General features: G+C 44.8%; 1 protein-coding gene across 7 annotated transcripts in view; it reads right to left on the minus strand.

Moving 5' to 3' along the window:
- Window positions 1–19,114: 19,114 nt before the first annotated feature.
- Window positions 19,115–22,769, minus strand: part of SLC4A11 (solute carrier family 4 member 11) — a 348,451-nt gene continuing 344,796 nt past the window's right edge. For all 7 annotated transcript variants that reach the window (XM_069745127.1, XM_069745126.1, XM_069745125.1 and 4 more), the window contains exon 20: window positions 19,115–21,170. In XM_069745127.1, the coding sequence (XP_069601228.1) occupies window positions 21,107–21,170 (64 nt within the window). In that variant the 3' untranslated portion in view covers window positions 19,115–21,106. The remainder of the gene's footprint in view (window positions 21,171–22,769) is intronic.

Raw genomic sequence — 22,769 nt, forward strand, 5'->3', positions numbered from 1 at the left:
AAAAATGATAATACCATTTACCAAAACTATATATATTTAGTTGTGAAGTGGTTCAGTGACATTTTCACACCAATTTTGAACTTTTGTTTGGTGTTTTCTCCATATACTGCCTATTATTTTTGTTCTTTCTTACTATTATTTATTAATTGTATTATTCTTACATTTGAATAAATAAAGTATATATGGATTCTAGACTCCCGATTCTTTAGAATCGGGCTGCCATCTAATATATATATATATATATATATATATATATATATATATATATATATATATATATATATATATATATATATATATATATATATATATATATATATATATATATATATATATACATATATACACACAGTGGGGCAAAAAAGTATTTAGTCAGTCAGCATTAGTGCAAGTTCCACCACTTAAAAAGATGAGAGGCGTCTGTAATTTACATCATAGGTAGACCTCAACTATGGGAGACAAACTGAGAAAAAAAAATCCAGAAAATCACATTGTCTGTTTTTTTAACATTTTATTTGCATATTATGGTGGAAAATAAGTATTTGGTCAGAAACAAACAATCAAGATTTCTGGCTCTCACAGACCTGTAACTTCTTCTTTAAGAGTCTCCTCTTTCCTCCACTCATTACCTGTAGTAATGGCACCTGTTTAAACTTGTTATCAGTATAAAAAGACACCTGTGCACACCCTCAAACAGTCTGACTCCAAACTCCACTATGGTGAAGACCAAAGAGCTGTCAAAGGACACCAGAAACAAAATTGTAGCCCTGTACCAGGCTGGGAAGACTGAATCTGCAATAGCCAACCAGCTTGGAGTGAAGAAATCAACAGTGGGAGCAATAATTAGAAAATGGAAGACATACAAGACCACTGATAATCTCCCTCGATCTGGGGCTCCACGCAAAATCCCACCCCGTGGGGTCAGAATGATCACAAGAACGGTGAGCAAAAATCCCAGAACCACGCGGGGGGACCTAGTGAATGAACTGCAGAGAGCTGGGACCAATGTAACAAGGCCTACCATAAGTAACACACTACGCCACCATGGACTCAGATCCTGCAGTGCCAGACGTGTCCCACTGCTTAAGCCAGTACATGTCCGGGCCCGTCTGAAGTTTGCTAGAGAGCATTTGGATGATCCAGAGGAGTTTTGGGAGAATGTCCTATGGTCTGATGAAACCAAACTGGAACTGTTTGGTAGAAACACAACTTGTCGTGTTTGGAGGAAAAAGAATACTGAGTTGCATCCATCAAACACCATACCTACTGTAAAGCATGGTGGTGGAAACATCATGCTTTGGGGCTGTTTCTCTGCAAAGGGGCCAGGACGACTGATCCGGGTACATGAAAGAATGAATGGGGCCATGTATCGTGAGATTTTGAGTGCAAACCTCCTTCCATCAGCAAGGGCATTGAAGATGAAACGTGGATGGGTCTTTCAACATGACAATGATCCAAAGCACACCGCCAGGGCAACGAAGGAGTGGCTTCGTAAGAAGCATTTCAAGGTCCTGGAGTGGCCTAGCCAGTCTCCAGATCTCAACCCTATAGAAAACCTTTGGAGGGAATTGAAAGTCCGTGTTGCCAAGCGAAAAGCCAAAAACATCACTGCTCTAGAGGAGATCTGCATGGGGGAATGGGCCAACATACCAACAACAGTGTGTGGCAACCTTGTGAAGACTTACAGAAAACGTTTGACCTCTGTCATTGCCAGCAAAGGATATATTACAAAGTATTGAGATGAAATTTTGTTTCTGACCAAATACTTATTTTCCACCATAATATGCAAATAAAATGTTAAAAAAACAGACAATGTGATTTTCTGGATTTTTTTTTCTCAGTTTGTCTCCCATAGTTGAGGTCTACCTATGATGTAAATTACAGACGCCTCTGATCTTTTTAAGTGGTGGAACTTGCACTATTGCTGACTGACTAAATACTTTTTTGCCCCACTGTATGTATATATATATATATATATATATATATATATATATATATATATATATATATATATATATATATATATATATATATATATATATATATATATATATATATATATATATTCAAAGAAGCTTTATTGGCAGGACCAAATACACATCAGTTTTGCCAAAGCAAGTGTATAGAGGCAATGGGGATAGGGACTGTGGGGATGTTGGGTAGGAGCTGTGGGGGAGGTGGATGGGGGCAGATCCAGGGTGGGGGCTATAGTCCATGGCATAGGGGAGGTGGATGGGGCAGATCCATTGTGGGGGCTATAGTCCATGGCATAGGGGAGGTGGATGGGGCAGGTCCATTGTGGGGGCTATAGTCCATGGCATAGGGGAGGTGGATGGGGCAGATCCATTGTGGGGGCTATAGTCCATGGTATAGGGGAGGTGGATGGGGCAGATCCATTGTGGGGGCTATAGTCCATGGTATAGGGGAGGTGGATGGGGCAGGTCCAGGTTGGGGGCTATAGTCCATGGCATCATAGTTCTCTTTCTCGCAGTCTATGACATTCGCTCACGTACCGCGCTGCTATCTCCACTGCTCTCTCTTCTTCTCCCAGCAAGATATAGGTTTTCTCTTCCTCCTTCATGGTGATGAAGTCTGGGAAGAGATGTGAGTCTCCTGAAGTGAGTGTCCCTCACTGCTGAGTATTTGGAGCAGTGTAGCAGGAAGTGGGTTTCGTCCTCTATGGCCTCCTGATCACAGTGTTGGCATAGTCTTTCCTCCCTGGGCTATATATGTATATATATATATATATCTACTATATAAAGCTAAATGTGTGTGTGTGTGTGTGTGTGTGTGTGTGTGTGTGTGTGTGTGTGTGTGTGTGTGTGTGTGTGTGTGTGTGTGTGTGTGTGTGTGTGTATGTATGTATGTCCGGGATTGGCATCTGCACCGTCGCAGCTACAGCCACAAAATTTTGCACAGTCACACGTCTGGACCCCGAGAGCGTCATAGGCTATATTGTGAGGCGAAATTTTAACCCCGCGTGTTCCAATTCACCAAACAATTTTGCCCCTATCTACATAATGGGGAAAAAAGTGAAAGGAAAAGTGTTGGAAGCGTCGCAGCTACAGCCACAAAATTTTGCACAGTCACACGTCTGGACCCTGAGAGCGTCATAGGCTACGTTGTGAGGTGAAATTTTAACCCCGCGCGTTCCAATTCACCAAACAATTTTGCCCCTATCTACAAAATGGGGAAAAAAGTGAAAGGAAAAGTGTTGGAGGCGTCGCAGCTACAGCCACAAAATTTTGCACAGTCACACGTCTGGACCCTGAGAGCTATAAAGGCACAGATGATTGGCCTCGGGGAGACCAAAACATCCAACACTGCGGAGACACCATCACGTGTTTCTCAACGCAGTGATTCCAGAACACTGCCCCCATCCCTTATGGGAAATATGCAGATGCAGGTAAAGAAGCTGCGGAGACACCATCACGTGTTTCTCGACGCAAGCAGTGAATAGCCAGGCCTTTCCCCGGGAAGGAACAACCACGGGAAGGGCAGCATCCTATGAAGGAAAGCCACCTATGCCAAGCAGTATGGGGGCAGTGTTCTGGAATCACTGCGTTGAGAAACACGTGATGGTGTCTCCGCAGTGTTGGATGTTTTGGTCTCCCCGAGGCCAATCATCTGTGCCTTTATAGCCTTTTTACTAGGCACTGCTCCTAATAGCCAGATTCCTACTCCACACTGATGAGGGGCAAACACCCCAAAACAGCTGTCTGTGGATGGATACCATGCTTGGCATAGGTGGCTTTCCTTCATAGGATGCTGCCCTTCCCGTGGTTGTTCCTTCCCGGGGAAAGGCCTGGCTATTCACTGCTTGCGTCGAGAAACACGTGATGGTGTCTCCGCAGCTTCTTTACCTGCATCTGCATATTTCCCATAAGGGATGGGGGCAGTGTTCTGGAATCACTGCGTTGAGAAACACGTGATGGTGTCTCCGCAGTGTTGGATGTTTTGGTCTCCCCGAGGCCAATCATCTGTGCCTTTATAGCCTTTTTACTAGGCACTGCTCCTAATAGCCAGATTCCTACTCCACACTGATGAGGGGCAAACACCCCGAAACAGCTGTCTGTGGATGGATACCATGCTTGGCATAGGTGGCTTTCCTTCATAGGATGCTGCCCTTCCCGTGGTTGTTCCTTCCCGGGGAAAGGCCTGGCTATTCACTGCTTGCGTCGAGAAACACGTGATGGTGTCTCCGCAGCTTCTTTACCTGCATCTGCATATTTCCCATAAGGGATGGGGGCAGTGTTCTGGAATCACTGCGTTGAGAAACACGTGATGGTGTCTCCGCAGGGTTGGATGTTTTGGTCTCCCCGAGGCCAATCATCTGTGCCTTTATAGCCTTTTTACTAGGCACTGCTCCTAATAGCCAGATTCCTACTCCACACTGATGAGGGGCAAACACCCCGAAACAGCTGTCTGTGGATGGACACCATGCTTGGCATAGGTGGCTTTCCTTCATAGGATGCTGCCCTTCCCGTGGTTGTTCCTTCCCGGGGAAAGGCCTGGCTATTCACTGCTTGCGTCGAGAAACACGTGATGGTGTCTCCGCAGCTTCTTTACCTGGACCCTGAGAGCGTCATAGGCTATATTGTGAGGCGAAATTTTAACCCCGCGTGTTCCAATTCACCAAACAATTTTGCCCCCATCTACATAATGGGGAAAAAAGTGAAAGGAAAAGTGTTGGAGGCGTCGCAGCTACAGAAACAAAATTTTGCACAGTCACACGTCTGGACCCTGAGAGCGTCATAGGCTTCGTTGTGAGGTGAAATTTTAACCCCGCGCGTTCCAATTCACCAAACAATTTTGCCCCTATCTACATAATGGGAAAAAATGAAAGGAAAAGTGTAGGAGGCAAATTGACAGCTGCCAGATGTGAACAAGGGGGACTTAAAGAATGAGAGCGATGGCGCCAAAGAGTATATACCGTACAGTTGCTGAGGTGGGGCCCCGACATGGGATACTCACCACACACGGGGATATGAACACACACAAAATGCGCCACACACTACCACGTGCTTGAACACATATTACCCTCAGCACACATTTCACCACAAATACACCAACCTCGCCACATAAAAGTCAAAACACAAAAGTCACCACTCAAAACTCGCCACGCGCAGAACTCGCCACATGCAAAAACTAGGCTCTTGCAAAACTCGCCACAAGTGCAAAATTCTCCTCATGAAAAACTCGCCACACGCAAAACTTGCACACGCGGAAAAATTGCCACATGCACAAAAGTTGCAACACATGCAAAAGTTGCCTCACACAAAACTTGCACATACTCAAAAGGCACCACACATAATACTCGCAACGCGCAAAACTCGCCATGCGCAAAACTTGCTGCACACAACTTGCTACACTAACCTGTCACATGCAACTCGACACACAAAAAGTTGCTACACGCATGTTGCCACACAAAACTCATCTCACAAAAGTCGCTACATGCATGTCGCCACACGCAACTCAACACACACAACTTGACAAACGAAACTCGCCCTAAAACACACACAAGTCTGGTATTATCCTTCAAAAATAAAAATCTGATTAATAAGCAGACAAACTACAACAATTGCACCATATAGGAAATACGGCAGCTGTCAGTCACATGACCTGTCTATTATGTGTATGTGTGAGCTAATATATACTGCCAGGGGGAGGGCTTCCTGTTGGCTGGGGATTTATCAGGCTGCCAATTTAGCTTACAAATACTGAGGTAAAAATACTGAGCAAATAACGTGTGAACGAGGTCTAATACAGGAGGAGATGACACACAGGTATATACTATATACAGGGGAGATGACACACAGATATATACTATATACAGGAGGAGATGACAGGTATATACTATACACAGGGGAGATGACACACAGATATATACTTTAGACAGGAGAGATGACACAGGTATATACTATATAGAGGAGATGACATATAGGTACATATATATACAGGAGGAGATGACATACAGGTATATACTATATACAGGAGGAGATGACATACAGGTATATACTATATATAGAAGATGACATGCAGGTATATACTATATACAGGGGAGATGACATACAGGTATATACTATATACAGGAGATGACATACAGATGTATACTATATATAAGGGAGATGACAAACATGTATATACTGAGGTGATGAGGTGAAAATGAGAGGTGTGAGGTGAAAATGAAAAGGTGTGAGTGCAAAATGAGAGGAGTGAGGAAAAATAGTGGAGTGATCAGAAAATGACAGATGTGAGGTTGAAATGACAAGTGTTAGGGGGGAATGAGAGGAGTGAGGGAGAAAATGAGAGTTGTGAGGGGGAAAATGAAAGATGTGATTGGGAAAATGAGAGGCGTGATGGGAAAATAAGAGAAGTGAGGTGCTATAACTAACCACAGATATTTACTATGCCCAGGCAACGCCGGGCTCTTCAGCTAGTATATATATATATATATCTATACACACATACATATCTATATATATATAATTGTCTAAGGGTTTTTCCGTCTGTCTGTCTGTGTCTTGGAAATCCCGGCCCTCTGATTGGTTGAGGCCTGGCGGCCTCGACCAATCAGAGACCGGCACAGCATCGACGTAGAAATCCCGCGTCTCTGATTGGTCGAGGCCGCCAGGCCTCGACCAATCAGCGACGAGCACAGCGACGATGATGTCATAAAGGACGTAGATATCCCGTGTCTCTGATTGGTCGAGGCTAGGATTGGCCTCGACCAATCAGCAACGGGCACAGCGACGATGATGTCATAATGGTTGCCATGGCAACGATGATGTCATAAAGGTTGCCTCGACCAATCAGCGACGGGCACAGTCTGCCGCGAATTTTGGAATCATCATTGTCCATATAGTACGGGGACATGCATATTCTAGAATACCCGATGCGTTAGAATCGGGCCACAATCTAATATATATATATATATATATACACTAGATGGCAGCCCGATTCTAAAGAATCGGGAGTCTAGAATCCATATATACTTTATTTATTCAAATGTAAAAATAATATAATTAATAAATAATAGTAAAAAAGAACAAAAAATGGCTGCACTCACCAGCTCTTGACAATTCTTGTTATTTAAGGTACAGTTACACAGGATCCATGAACATGCTTATGAGGGGAGGGATGAAAGACATCAGACGACAACTTTGCGTGTTGTGGCAAATGCCACAACAACGGTTCTTTGCTTAAGAACAATGTCAGGTAGTAGGAAAATACCCAGTTAATAATAGGCAATAGTTCTTTGCAGGAATGCAGATATTAATAAATAGGCAGTTTATATTGCAGAGAAACTGCTGGGCAATAATGGACAATGTCCTTATGTGGCAAATAATAGAGCAATATACCCAATGTGGCAAAGAAGAGGTTAATAAACGGCAGTCTCTCAGTATAACAGTCAGTGAATAATAGGCAGTATATGGAGAAAACACCAAACAAAAGTTCAAAATTGGTGTGAAAATGTCACTGAACCACTTCACAACTAAATATATATAGTTTTGGTAAAGGGTATTATCATTTTTTTGACGAAATTCGGCAGGAGCTTGAAGAGCAACGTCACTGGGCCCGCCTCCACGCAGTAGAAACTTGCTGTGAGGTAAAAATTCAAAAATCACACCAAAATGGCGGGCGGAGTGTGTCACAGTACGGCACGTTTCTGATTGGTCGCTCGCAGCAGGCGGCAACCAATCAGACACTGGACACTGTTGACGTCACTTATCTCCGGACATTAGCTCCGGACATTAGCTCCGGACAGGAAGTTGGCACAAATTGCAGGAAGTAGTATTCTAGGCAATTATATATTAGATACACACACACACACACACATATATATACACACACATACATGCATACACACAATCATATACACACACTTATTTTTCTTTACTTTTGCCATACTTCAATAGCCTCCATGGGAGACTAGAAGCTGCCACAGCTCGATCGGCTCTGCTACATACAGGCGATGGTCAGATTGCCTCTATGTAGAAGAATTACTTACTAGCTATGAGCGCCGACCACTGGGCGGCGCTCACAGCAATCCAACAGTGACAACCATAGAAGTCACCAGGAGACCTCTGGTTGCCATGGCAATGAACTGGTGACCTGCGATCAGATGACAGGGGGTCATTGGTGGAAGGATTTCCAGCCTGATGCCCAGAAGTGCGAGTTAAATGCCACTGTCAGCGGCATTTAACGGGTTAATGGCTGCATGTGGATCACAATTCCACCCATGGCTAATCCGGGCACATGTCAGCTGTTCAAAACAGCGGACACGTGCCAGGTCGGGCAAATGTGGGCTTACCGCCGTAGCCCAGATCAAAGGGAGTCCGAGGTTGGGGTAAATTTAAGCCCAACGACCGAGAGGTTACGCCCCTCCCCTAGACACGCCCCCGCTCATCCTGGTCACTCCCGTGAGGTACCACTTACAATTACCGTTAATAGAATTCTGTTCGAGCAACAAGTTGGAATTGTATATAATCATACAGCAGCCCTGTGTCATCTTCAGTTACGGTTTTACTACAATTTATGGCAAATTGGAGCACAAATTCCGCTGATTTGCACGTACCATAAAATGTCAGCATTTTTGCAATGATTCATAAGAAATTGCAGCAAAATCAAAATATAAAAAGGGGGTGTAGAAACTTTAGCAAGAGAAAGCGCCCAATTAAGGTCCTGCTCCCTTAAGGTGGAGAACTCCTCTTCCAGTATCCATCTTGGATCGGGGTGCATCAGGCGACATACCGCTTCTATATGACCCATTTACATAGTAACATAGTAAGGCCGAAAAAAGACATTTGTCCATCCAGTTCAGCCTATATTCCATCATAATAAATCCCCAGATCTACGTCCTTCTACAGAACCTAATTGTAAGATACAATATTGTTCTGCTCCAGGAAGACATCCAGGCCTCTCTTGAACCCCTCGACTGAGTTCGCCATCACCACCTCCTCAGGCAAGCAATTCCAGATTCTCACTGCCCTAACAGTAAAGAATCCTCTTCTATGTTGGTGGAAAAACCTTCTCTCCTCCAGACGCAAAGAATGCCCCCTTGTGCCCGTCACCTTCCTTGGTATAAACAGATCCTCAGCTAGATATTTGTATTGTCCCCTTATATACTTATACATGGTTATTAGATCGCCCCTCAGTCGTCTTTTTTCTAGACTAAATAATCCTAATTTCGCTAATCTATCTGGGTATTGTAGTTCTCCCATCCCCTTTATTAATTTTGTTGCCCTCCTTTGTACTCTCTCTAGTTCCATTATATCCTTCCTGAGCACCGGTGCCCAAAACTGGACACAGTACTCCATGTGCGGTCTAACTAGGGATTTGTACAGAGGCAGTATAATGCTCTCATCATGTGTATCCAGACCTCTTTTAATGCACCCCATGATCCTGTTTGCCTTGGCAGCTGCTGCCTGGCACTGGCTGCTCCAGGTAAGTTTATCATTAACTAGGATCCCCAAGTCCTTCTCTCTGTCAGATTTACCCAGTGGTTTCCCGTTCAGTGTGTAATGGTGACATTGATTCCTTCTTCCCATGTGTATAACCTTACGTTTATCATTGTTAAACCTCATCTGCCACCTTTCAGCCCAAGTTTCCAACTTATCCAGATCCATCTGTAGCAGAATACTATCTTCTCTTGTATTAACTGCTTTACATAGTTTTGTATCATCTGCAAATATCGATATTTTACTGTGTAAACCTTCTACCAGATCATTAATGAATATGTTGAAGAGAACAGGTCCCAATACTGACCCCTGCGGTACCCCACTGGTCACAGCGACCCAGTTAGAGACTATACCATTTATAACCACCCTCTGCTTTCTATCACTAAGCCAGTTACTAACCCATTTACACACATTTTCCCCCAGACCAAGCATTCTCATTTTGTGTACCAACCTCTTGTGCGGCACGGTATCAAACGCTTTGGAAAAATCGAGATATACCACGTCCAATGACTCACCGTGGTCCAGCCTATAGCTTACCTCTTCATAAAAACTGATTAGATTGGTTTGACAGGAGCGATTTCTCATAAACCCATGCTGATATGGAGTTAAACAGTTATTCTCATTGAGATAATCCAGAATAACATCCCTCAGAAACCCTTCAAATATTTTCAGGCCCTTTAATTACAATGAGCACTCTGTAATGTGTGGATTCTCCTGCGGGGGCGCTGCAGGGAAACTGAACACTTGATGCCAGATCCTCCTGATTACGGACCATTCCCATCTTCATAAAATGGGTATAGTGCTTGTAAATACAAGCTATTTTGCAATTTACTGCTAACTAAAATTGTCACTTTTTTTTCCCTCAAATATTAGCACTTTCTTTTTGTTTACAATTCATTGCCTAGGAAACCGACCACCGCTACTGCATAGTACAGCGCTTACAAATTTTTTTTTTTTACTATCGAGCTTGTACGCACTGCTTTGAAGCTGGCCAAGATCGCTGGGAGAGCGCAGTGACATCCTAACCCCGGCTACATTCAGCACAGAGCTTCAAAGCTAGGCAGGAGAGGTGGTGGTCGGAAAAAAGCCGGATTACTCACCGGTAATACTCTTTTAGTGAGTCCACGACAGCACCCCACTGGAGAGAGGGATCCGCCCCGCAGGAACAGGAAACCTACCGAGAAATAAAAGGGGGCGGTCCACCTCTCCTCCTCAGTTTTGATTTCAGAGTACCCGGAGGACCGCCAGTATTAGGCAAATATAATTTATTTCATTTTCAAACTTATTTGCTCACGTATGATTAAAATAATTTTACTCAATAGTATACACTATATTAATCTAGGGAGGGATGTAAGAGGGTGCTGTCGTGGACTCACTAAAAGAGTATTACCGGTGAGTAATCCGGCTTTTTCCCTTTCACCACGACAGCACCCCACTGGAGATCTTACAGAGACCATCACCTAGGGGGGGGGCCACCGTGCTGAGGACAGTCCTGCCAAAGTCTAGGTCAGAAGTTGACGATAGGTCAAGCCTATAGTGATTATAGAATGTAGAGGGATTTGACCAAGTTGCCGCCTTACATATAGTTTCAATTGGGACCTCTCCCCTTTCTGCCCAGGAGGATGCCATAGCTCTGGTAGAGTGCGCTGTTATGCCTTCCGGAGGGTTTTCTTTACTTGCGGAATAGGCCAGTCTGATAGACTCTCTGATCCACCGGGATAACGTGCTTTTCGTTATTCCATGACCCTTCTTGTGACCCTGGAAGGAAATAAACAGAGCCCTACACTGTCGCCAGCTACAGGTTCTTTCAATGTACTTTAACACTACTCTTAACGTCTAGAATGTGGTACTTTTGTTCTTCCGGAGTGGAAGGATTACTGAAGAAAGTGGGCAAGATTATTTCCTGAGACCTATGGAATGTCTTAGCTACTTTGGGAAGGTAGGAAGGGTCTGGTTTAAGGACCAACTTATCCTGAAAAGTTAGCAGGAAAGGTGGATCTATAGAGAGTGCTTGGATGTCACTGATTCTCCTGGCTGAAGTCAGTGCTACCAAGAGGGCCGTTTTTAGTGATAGAATCTTGATTGGTATTGAATCTATTGGTTCGAATGGAGAGTCTGTTAGGGCTTGTAAAACTAAGTTTAGATCCCAGGGAGGAACTCTAGGTATATTAACTGGATTTATGCGTTCACAGGCTGTAATAAATCGGGATACCCATCTATTCCCCGCAATGTTATGGCCATAGAGTGCTCCTAGTGCTGAAACATGAACTTTTAAGGTGTTTGCAGTTAAACCTAGTTCTCTCCCTTTTTGAAGAAATTCCAGGATAGACTATCGGAATTTCTGACGTATTTGAAGATGTATGGAATTGTAGGAATTTCTTCCATATTTGTGTAAATTTTTGTAGTGGAAGGTTTTCTACTTTGGAGGAGTGTGTCTATCAATCCCTCCGAGAACCCCCTTGATTTTAGCATCTGCCTCTCAAATTCCAGGCCGTGAGATGTAGACTGTCCACTTGAGGGTGGAAAAACGGACCCTGGAAGAGAAGATTGGGTGTTGAGGGGAGGACCCAAGGATCTGAGACCGACATGGTTTGCAGCCACGAGAACCATGGTCTCTTGGGCCAGAATGGAGCTATTAGTATCACCCTCGCTCCTTCGGTCCTGATTTTGCGAATGACTTGGGGTAGTAGTATGATCGGCGGAAAAGCATATGCTAGACTGAACTGCCAAGGGGCTTGGAGAGCGTCCAGAATGTCCGGATGATCCGCTAGAGATAGGGAGGCAAATTTCCGGACTTTTTTGTTTCTCCTTGTGGCGAAGAGATCTACTTGCGGTTGACCCCATAGGGATACTACAGGTCCTTCTCAAAAAATTAGCATATAGTGTTAAATTTCATTATTTACCATAATGTAATGATTACAATTAAACTTTCATATATTATAGATTCATTATCCACCAACTGAAATTTGTCAGGTCTTTTATTGTTTCAATACTGATGATTTTGGCATACAACTCCTGATAACCCAAAAAACCTGTCTCAATAAATTAGCATATTTCACCCATCCAATCAAATAAAAGTGTTTTTTAATAACAAACAAAAAAACCAACAAATAATAATGTTCAGTTATGCACTCAATACTTGGTCGGGAATCCTTTGGCAGAAATGACTGCTTCAATGCGGCGTGGCATGGAGGCAATCAGCCCGTGACACTGCTGAGATGTTATGGAGGCCCAGGATGCTTCAATAGCGGCCTTAAGCTCATCCAGAGTGTTGGGTCTTGCGTCTCTCAACTTTCTCTTCACAATATCCCACAGATTCTCTATGGGGTTCAGGTCAGGAGAGTTGGCAGGCCAATTGAGCACAGTAATACCATGGTCAGTAAACCATTTACCAGTGGTTTTGGCACTGTGAGCAGGTGCCAGGTCGTGCTGAAAAATGAAATCTTCATCTCCATAAAGCATTTCAGCCGATGGAAGCATGAAGTGCTCCAAAATCTCCTGATAGCTAGCTGCATTGACCCTGCCCTTGATGAAACACAGTGGACCAACACCAGCAGCTGACATGGCACCCCGCACCATCACTGACTGTGGGTACTTGACACTGGACTTCAGGCATTTTGGCATTTCCTTCTCCCCAGTCTTCCTCCAGACTCTGGCACCTTGATTTCCGAATGACATGCAAAATTTGCTTTCATCAGAAAAAAGTACTTGGGACCACTTAGCAACAGTCCAGTGCTGCTTCTCTGTAGCCCAGGTCAGGCGCCTCTGCCGCTGTTTATGGTTCAAAAGTGGCTTTACCTGGGGAATGCGGCACCTGTAGCCCATTTCCTGCACACGCCTGTGCACGGTGGCTCTGGATGTTTCCACACCAGACTCAGTCCACTGCTTCCTCAGGTTCCCCAAGGTCTGGAATCGGTCCTTCTCCACAATCTTCCTCAGGGTCCGGTCTCCTCTTCTCGTTGTACAGCGTTTTCTGCCACATTGTTTCCTTCCAACAGACTTACCATTGAGGTGCCTTGATACAGCACTCTGGGAACAGCCTATTTGTTGAGAAATTTCTTTCTGGGTCTTACCCTCTTGCTTGAGGGTGTCAATGATGGCCTTCTTGACATCTGTCAGGTCGCTAGTCTTACCCATGATGGGGGTTTTGAGTAATGAACCAGGCAGGGAGTTTATAAAAGCCTCAGGTATCTTTTGCATGTGTTTAGAGTTAAAGGGAACCTGTCACCCCGTTTTTTGAGATTGAGCTATAAATACTGTTAAATAGGGCCTGCGCTGTGTGTTCCTATAGTGTATGTAGTGTACCCCGATTCCCCATGTATGCTGAGAAATAACTTACCAAAGTCGCCGTTTTCGCCTGTCAATCAGGCTGGTCAGGTCGGGAGGGCGTGGTGACATCGCTGGTTCTTCCTCAGCTTTACGTTGGTGGCGTAGTGGTGAAGACACAGCGCGCGATCTGCGCTGTCATCCCTTTCGTCGGTGGGGGCGGCCATCTTCCTGGGGCCGCGCGTGCGCAGATCGAGTGCTCTGCTGCACGGGGCTTCAGGAAAATGGCCGCGGGATGCCGCGCGTGCGCATTAGAGATCGCGGCGGCCATTTTCCCAAAGCCGAGATGCAAACTCGGCTTTGGGAAAATGGCCGCCGCGATCTCTAATGCGCACGCGCGGCATCCCGCGGCCATTTTCCTGAAGCCCCGTGCAGCAGAGCACTCGATCTGCGCACGCGCGGCCCCAGGAAGATGGCCGCCCCCACCGACGAAAGGGATGACAGCGCAGATCGCGCGCTGTGTCTTCACCACTACGCCACTACGCCACCAACGTAAAGCTGAGGAAGAACCAGCTATGTCACCACGCCCTCCCGACCTGACCAGCCTGATTGACAGGCGAAAACGGCGACTTTGGTAAGTTATTTCTCAGCATACATGGGGAATCGGGGTACACTACATACACTATAGGAACACACAGCGCAGGCCCTATTTAACAGTATTTATAGCTCAATCTCAAAAAACGGGGTGACAGGTTCCCTTTAATTAGTTGATTCAGAAGATTAGGGTAATAGGTCGTTAAGAGAACCTTTTCTTGATATGCTAATTTATTGAGACAGGTTTTTTGGGTTATCAGGAGTTGTATGCCAAAATCATCAGTATTAAAACAATAAAAGACCTGACAAATTTCAGTTGGTGGATAATGAATCTATAATATATGAAAGTTTAATTGTAATCATTACATTATGGTAAATAATGAAATTTAACACTATATGCTAATTTTTTGAGAAGGACCTGTATATCTTGAAAAATCTGCTGGTTTAGGCACCACTCCCCTTGTTTCAAGGTGTGTCGACTTAAGAAGTCTGCCTGCTGGTTGTTTTCCCCTCTTATGTGCAGTGCAGTAAGGGATGTTAGGTGACTTTCTGCTAGATTCAGGATTTCTGTAGCAGAAGACATCAGAGTCTCTGATCGCGTGCCTCCTTGCCTGTTTAGATACGCCACTGTGGTGGTGTTGTCGGAAAGGATTCTGACGTCTTTCCCTCGTAGCTGTGGGAGAAAATGGCATAAGGCGTATTTTACTGCATTTAATTCTTTAACATTAGAGGAGTAGTAGCTTTCCTCCATGTTCCATAACCCTTGGCAAAAATAATTTCCCATATGAGCGCCCCATCCATGAGGACTGGCGTCCGTGGTTATGGTATGAGATGGCGTTATTATCCATGGAACACCACTCATTAAATGGTCTGAATTCAGCCACCACGTTAAGGAAGTTAAAACTTCCTGAGATAAGGTTATTTTCACATTTAGGTGACCAGATAACCGTCTATCTTCTTGTAAAATCTGCTGTTGCAGTGTACGGGTATGATGTTGAGCCCATTTTACCGCAGGTATACAAGAAATAAGAGATCCTAGTAAGGACATAGCTTGTCTTAGGGATATACGTGGATTGTTTATGGCCGCTAGGACTTTGTGTTTGATCAGCAGTATTTTTACCTGAGGCAGGAGACACTTTTGAGATACGGAGTCAAGATGGAACCCCAAGAACGCCTGACAGGATAGCGGAGTGAGTCTGGATTTGTTGGTATTGATTATCCAGCCTAAATCCTGTAGAGAGGAAAATGCATGAGCCAAACGATCAGCACATTGAGTAACTGAATTTCCAATGACCAAAAAGTCATCCAGATAGGGAACAATTAAGGTTTCTTTTTGGCGAAGGTAGGCCATCACCTCTAGCATTATCTTGGTGAAGATTCCTCGGTGCTGTTGAAAGGCCGAAGGGCATGGCTGTATATTGGAAATGATGAACCTCGCCGTTGATTGTCACTGCTACTCTGAGGTACTTTTGGTATCTGTCATGGATAGGGAGATGATAATAAGCATCTTTCAAATCAATGCCCCCCATCATACAGTTTGGGAAGAGGAGTTTTATAGTGGATCTAATGGATTCCATCTTAAATGTATGGTTTTTAACAAATGAATTGAGCTTTTTAAGGTTTATGATGGTCCTGAAAGAACCGTCGGGTTTAGAAATCAGGAATAAGGGAGAGTAGAATCCTCTGCCTTCCTGTCCCTCGGGGACTTGGACTAAAACCCGCTTTGATAATAGGGTTTGAATTTCTAGCTCTAGAGCCTGCTGTTGTGCGGGCGAGCTGAGGGATGTTATAATATATGACTCGTGGGGAACACGAGAGAATTGTAGTTTAATTCCATCTCGGATGATGTTTAAAACCCACGAGCTAGATGTTACTTTTTCCCATTGGGTGGCGAAAAATTTCAGTCTGCCCCCTACTGGTATATCCTCAGAATTTATTGTCTTTTGGGGGGTTGGGTCTTCTAAACATGGTACCTCTTTGCCTGTCCTCTTTAGCAGTCCATGTTGTAGACCTATCCGTTTGCCTCCTTTTACCAAACGGTCTCCTCTTAAAGGCTCTCCTGTAAAAGGGAATAGAGGAATCAGGGAAAGCTTTCTTCCTGTCCTTTGCCTTTTTGAGTATCTCATCTAAGGTTTTACCAAAGAGGTACTCACCCTCGCATGGGATTGCGCATATTTTGGATTTAGACTGCGCGTCCCCTTTCCAACTTTTCATCCAAAGTGCGCGTCTTGCATTGTTCACAAGACCTGCGGATCTCGCTGCTAGCCGAAGAGAGTCGGCAGATGCGTCCGCCATAAAAGCTGCTGCTCCACGTATTAAGGGAATGGCCGCTCGAAGTTTCTCTCTTGAAACTTTATTTTCGATCTGCTGGTCCAACTGATCAATCCAAATGATCATTGACCGGGCAGCGCAGGTGCTGGCTACTGCAGGTTTAAAAATCCCTGTAGCCGCTTCCCAAGATCGTTTAAGGGATGATTCGGCTTTACGATCTAATGGATTGACCAGAAGTCCCGCATCCTCCACAGGCAGAGTGGATTGCTTGGAGGTAGAAGCTACGGCTGCATCGACCTTAGGAACTTTGGTCCATGTAAGGAGCTCCTCATCACTAAACGGATATTTACGTTTAGACGCGGAGGGCAAAAAGCTTCTTTGATCCTGCTTCTCCCACTCTCTTTTAATTAATGCTTTCACCGCTGGTATAACCGGAAAACATCTCCTCTTTCTCTCTGCCAAACCCGCAAACATAATTTCCTGCGTGGTTTGCGCACCCTTTACCTCCTCACACCCCATGGTATTGCGGATTGATTTTACCAAGTTGTCCACACTGTCTAAGGGGAAACATGAACGCCCCTCGATTGATGATGATGATTGATGATGATTGATGATTGATGATTGATGATTGATGATTGATGATTGATGATGATGATGATGATGATGATGATGATGATGAATGATGATGATGATGAGGAGGAGGAGGAGGAGGAGGAGGAGGCTTCTGACAGTACAGTTTGGTCACTTTCGGAGTCTGATATAAGTGTCGGTGTTTTGGACTTAGCTTTACGCGGTTTTTCCTGGGTCATATCTTTTAGCTCCTCTCTAATAATGGCCCGTAAGTCCGTAACGGACACTGTCGCTCCCTGAGTTGTTTCCTTAAAACAGTCCTTGCACAGTTTTTTGGGGTATGAGTCCGGAAGGGGCTGGCTACACAAGGCGCATTCCTTATGTTTGGACTTTTGTCGTTTTTTAGACTGGGCGTAATAAGTAGCGAGAGAGAGAGATAAGAGAGAGAAATAGGGAGATAACGTCAGCTTAATAGGCAGAGTTTTAACACTCACCCAGTGAAGCGAATAGTACCGATCAGAAGGCCGAGATCCTGTTCTGGAACCGTCACTCTTACGAGCGGACTCCGAGGATCCTTTGGTGTGATCTTTGGAGGGGGGCACTGGATCTCCAGCTGTGGGGTCCATGGCACCTGGGGATGACATCTCTGCATCGCCGCATTATTGTTTCTGGGCGTTTTTAAATAGTGCGCCCTTTTTTCCCTTTTTTTTTTTTTTCTCCCCACTGCGCAATGCGCAGGTCGCCGCTGGCTCCCCCGCCCCAGATCCGGCCTAGGCGCCCCGGAAGTGACTCCTTCAGTTCCGGGGTAGCCAGTATTGCGGCGGTCGGCGCATGCGCGGTCCAGGATTCAGCGCCGGACCGCAATGGAGGATCTCTTACCCGCTCCTGGCCGCACCGCTCGCAGGAGAAGACGCCGGGCGGCCCTCCCCGGACCCGGCCGTCTGCTCTATCCACCAGCTGAGGAGGGAGCCGTCTAACGGAACTCCCCCGATGCTGCTTCTGAGCTGCAGCCCCTGCCGTTCTCACGGACACCGCACAGGCGGCATGCTAACCCAGGTATGCTGTAGTCGTCCTGTCGTTCCTGGATTGTTCCCGCAGGAACAGGAAACCTAAACTGAGGAGGAGAGGCGGACCGCCCCCTTTTATTTCTCGGTAGGTTTCCTGTTCCTGCGGGGCGGATCCCTCTCTCCAGTGGGGTGCTGTCGTGGCGAAAGGGAAAATGGTAGTATCTCGAGAACGGTTACAAATTTTAATAAGCAGTAAATGGAAAAAGTTCTGGTTTCTACAAGCTCTGAGAGTGTCACGATGGTAACAATTGTTACAGTCAAATATATATATATATATACATATATATATATATATATATATATATATATATATATATATATATATATATATATATATATATATATATATATATATATATATATATACACACATATATTAGAATACCAGACAGTGTTGTCAATTCTTTAGGATTCCCCTTCGAGTCAGGGTACTTAGCAACTCTCATAAATACCCAAGATTGAGACACCGATCTGGTGTAGTTACCAAGAATCTGGTAACAGCAATGTAATCTTAATATATGAGGTCCTACAGTAACATCTCAGCATTTTCAGAATACTAGAAAGCCCCGCCCCTGAGGAACATCTCCCAAAATACTTAGGGAAAACCAGCCTTTAGTAATATGTTGACTAACTTATTTTTTTGTGGCAAATTGCTGTTAAAAACAAGTAGTTTTGGAGGTTCTAGATGTAAGGATATACGAGGTCATGCATCTTAAGGGGAATGGGGGTGTTTGGCAAGACAACATTGGGTCGTGACGTCTTAGAGGAGAAAACAAGAAAAAAATTAATGAAGTGACCGAACTGGGGGTTCACGGTGCTACACCCCTAAAATCAAACCCATCCATCCAGGATCGTCTAGACCAATAATCCATCACACCAGGCCGCTCTTTTCCAAACCATCTTTTATTAATAGAATTTTTCTTCGGTGCTCTGTTTTCTCTTTGATTCTAAACATCTCAAAATATTTACAAAATTTCACCCGCTGGTAGCAAACGGTAGACGGAAAGCAGCACTTCTGTAGGAGATATATATATATATAGGTCCCCTCTGACACGGAGCATGCACAGCTCCCAGCCCAGCCCTCATGGGCGGTACCGGTTGGCCGTCTCATAGATGGATCCATCAGAGCTCTCGAAGCAAACGCAAAACCGGAAATTTACGACGGCACGGTCAACGTTTGCCAAAGCCACCGTGTCTCCACGACGTCCCTTTTCCACCACTGAATTCTGTGATCCTCGCGATACTTAGTATCCATATATAAAAATCGCCAGCATGCTCGACGTCAGAGGGGAAAGGATTGTTTCTTCGCCCAAAAACATGAATTGCCGTCTTAAGTAACCGAGGGAGAAAGGTTTATATAAAACAAGAAAAAGAAACAAAAAACATCACTGCAAACCGAGGAACAGAACACAATGCCAACGTCATAAACGGCATAGACCTCAATCCAACAAACACCAATGTACAAAAATAATCCTTTCTGGTAAAACGTAACAGCCATCCATCGGGGCCATCGTGCAAAATTCACATCAGATACGGCAGAATCTGGGCCCGTTTGGGGACCCCTGTAAGATTCTGCTATGAGGGAACGAGGGGAAGAAAGGTTGCGAAAGGCGATGAAGACCCTGCATTTTGCAGGAATTAACGTTCAGCATCCGAGCGGACAAAACATCAGTGTAAGAGGAACCCAACAAAGTTTCTTTGGTGAGATGCTATAGTCCAAGGTCTAAGCAGGACCGTCCCGATGTCCCGATCACGCGAGCAAGTTCTTGGATTCAGACCTCAGATGAGATGATAAAAGACGGATGGTCCTGTAGGAACGACAAACAACTGGCCAAGAGAAGCGCGCGCCTCCATGTTTTGCAGCTTCGACTCCACACCGGAGAGCATAAAAGGCTCGTCGTCACCATCAAGACTTCCAGAAGGAGGTCATAAAAAACCCAAAAGCTCTATGATACCTTCCACTAGTGATGTATAAACATTATACATAAAACATGCATCATCAATGCGTTGCGGAGCATGTATGCATGGAAGGAAAAACAGCAAAATCCAAGGGTTGTAACCCCCCAAAAAAAAAAAAAAAAAAAGTGTCGGTATCTGGAGTGAATTTGTGCAGATCACCAAGTCGCTGTTGTGCAAATTTGACAGATCACAGGTCTTTGCTTCAAATACATGTAGAAAAAAAGAAATTATATATAAAGTCCAAAATATGTAAAAATTAGCTTACATTCTGGGGTGGGTCTAGTAACCGCTACAAAAAGAAAAAATAAAACCTCTATAAATGAATACTTTTGGTTGCTCTGTAGACATTGCCACTGCCACGAAAGTTATAAAGTCCATTATTTCTCAACCTGAAAAAAAAAAAAAAAAAAAAAAAGAGGCGACCCAGACCTCAAATTCCCGGAGTCATGTCCCCAATCCGCTGGTGGTGCCGAGCCAAAAAAAATTCACTTTAAAAAGTATTGCAAGAGAAAAATATATATAGTCAAGGAGATTTTTTTTTTTTTTTGGCCCGTTCACAATCCTGGAAAAGTCTTCAAAAAATACACATTTGGTTCGTTGGATGCAGAAAATGCGTTAAAAAAACAAACAAAAACAAACAAAGAAAAAAACACCCAAAAACAAATCAACAAAATCAGAGGGGAGAGTGGAGTGCGGCCCCGACACAGCAGAGCGGCACCGACACAGCAGAGCATCTTCGGGGTATTCCCATTGACGGCCCTCCACCTCCGCGTCTCCGTCAGGCTCCACTTTGGTCGATAGTCATTGTACAAATCCAAAAAGAAAATAAAGTCTGAACACCCCTCCCCTGAAAAATATTAGCCCCTACAATTCCTCCGTCGTTGAAGAAGAGCGTGAACCCGTTTGTCGAGGCTCGTCCTAATGTTCGGCGTCCATGGCGTCCAGGTATTTGGATTCGATGATCTTGGGTAGTAGGTTGTATCTAAGGAAGAAAGGAAGGAGTATCAGCGGCAGGTGAAGGCCTCTACGAGGAGATCTGGACTCAAAAGGTACCGTCACATTTAGCGACGCTGCAGCGATCTAGACAACGATGCCGATCGCTGCAGCGTCGCTGTGTGGTCGCTGGAGAGCTGTCACACAGACAGCTCTCCAGCGACCAACTATGCGAAGTCCCCTGGCAACCAGGGTAAACATCGGGTTACTAAGCGCAGGGCCGCACTTAGTAACCCGATGTTCACCCTGGTTACCAGTGCTAATGCATTAAAAGAGGTCTGGATACACATGATGAGAGCATTATACTGCCTCTGTACAAATCCCTAGTTAGACCGCACATGGAGTACTGTGTCCAGTTTTGGGCACCGGTGCTCAGGAAGGATATAATGGAACTAGAGAGAGTACAAAGGAGGGCAACAAAATTAATAAATGGGATGGGAGAACTACAATACCCAGATAGATTAGCAAAATTAGGATTATTTAGTCTAGAAAAAAAGACGACTGAGGGGCGATCTAATAACCATGTATAAGTATATAAGGGGACAATACAAATATCTCGCTGAGGATCTGTTTATACCAAGGAAGGTGACGGGCACAAGGGGGCATTCTTTGCGTCTGGAGGAGAGAAGGTTTTTCCACCAACATAGAAGAGGATTCTTTACTGTTAGGGCAGTGAGAATCTGGAATTGCTTGCCTGAGGAGGTGGTGATGGCGAACTCAGTCGAGGGGTTCAAGAGAGGCCTGGATGTCTTCCTGGAGCAGAACAATATTGTATCATACAATTAGGTTCTGTAGAAGGACGTAGACCTGGGGATTTATTATGATGGAATATAGGCTGAACTGGATGGACAAATGTCTTTTTTCGGCCTTACTAACTATGTTACTATGTAATGTAAAAAAACAAACAAACACTACATACTTACATTCCGGTGTCTGTCCCCCGGCGCTCTGCTTCCCTGCACTGACTGTGAGCGCCGGCCGGAAAGCACAGCGGTGACGTCACCGCTGTAATCTGCTTTACAGCTGGCCGGCGCTGACAGTGCAGGGAAGCAGAGCGCCGAGGGACGCGACAGACACCGGATTGTAAGTATGTAGTGTTTGTTTTTTTTTTACATTTACACTGGTAACCAGGGTAAACATCGGGTTACTAAGCACGGCCCTGCGCTTAGTAACCCGATGTTTACCCTGGTTACCAGTGAAGACATCGCTGAATCGGCGTCACGCACACCGATCCAGCGATGTCAGCGGGAGATCCAGCGACGAAATAAAGTTCTGGACTTTCTGCTCCGACCAACGATGTCACAGCAGGATACTGATCGCTGCTGCGTGTCAAACACAACGATATCGCTAGCCAGGACGCTGCAACGTCACGGATCGATAGCGATATCGTTGTGAAGTTGGTCAGTGTGAAGGTAACTTTTCAGCCGAGCAAAACCTTGTTCTGCCAACTCAGCAATTGAGAGTTATCCAGGGTTGGTGATTATGGGGAGTACTTATTTTTTACTTTTAGGTGACCCAGAATATAGAAGGATATAAGCAGGGTCCTCTCTCCTGTACAGTGTCAGCTCTTATGTGCAGGATCCTCTCT

Source organism: Ranitomeya imitator, chromosome 1 (genome assembly GCF_032444005.1).
Source record: "Ranitomeya imitator isolate aRanImi1 chromosome 1, aRanImi1.pri, whole genome shotgun sequence".
Taxonomy (NCBI): domain Eukaryota; kingdom Metazoa; phylum Chordata; class Amphibia; order Anura; family Dendrobatidae; genus Ranitomeya; species Ranitomeya imitator.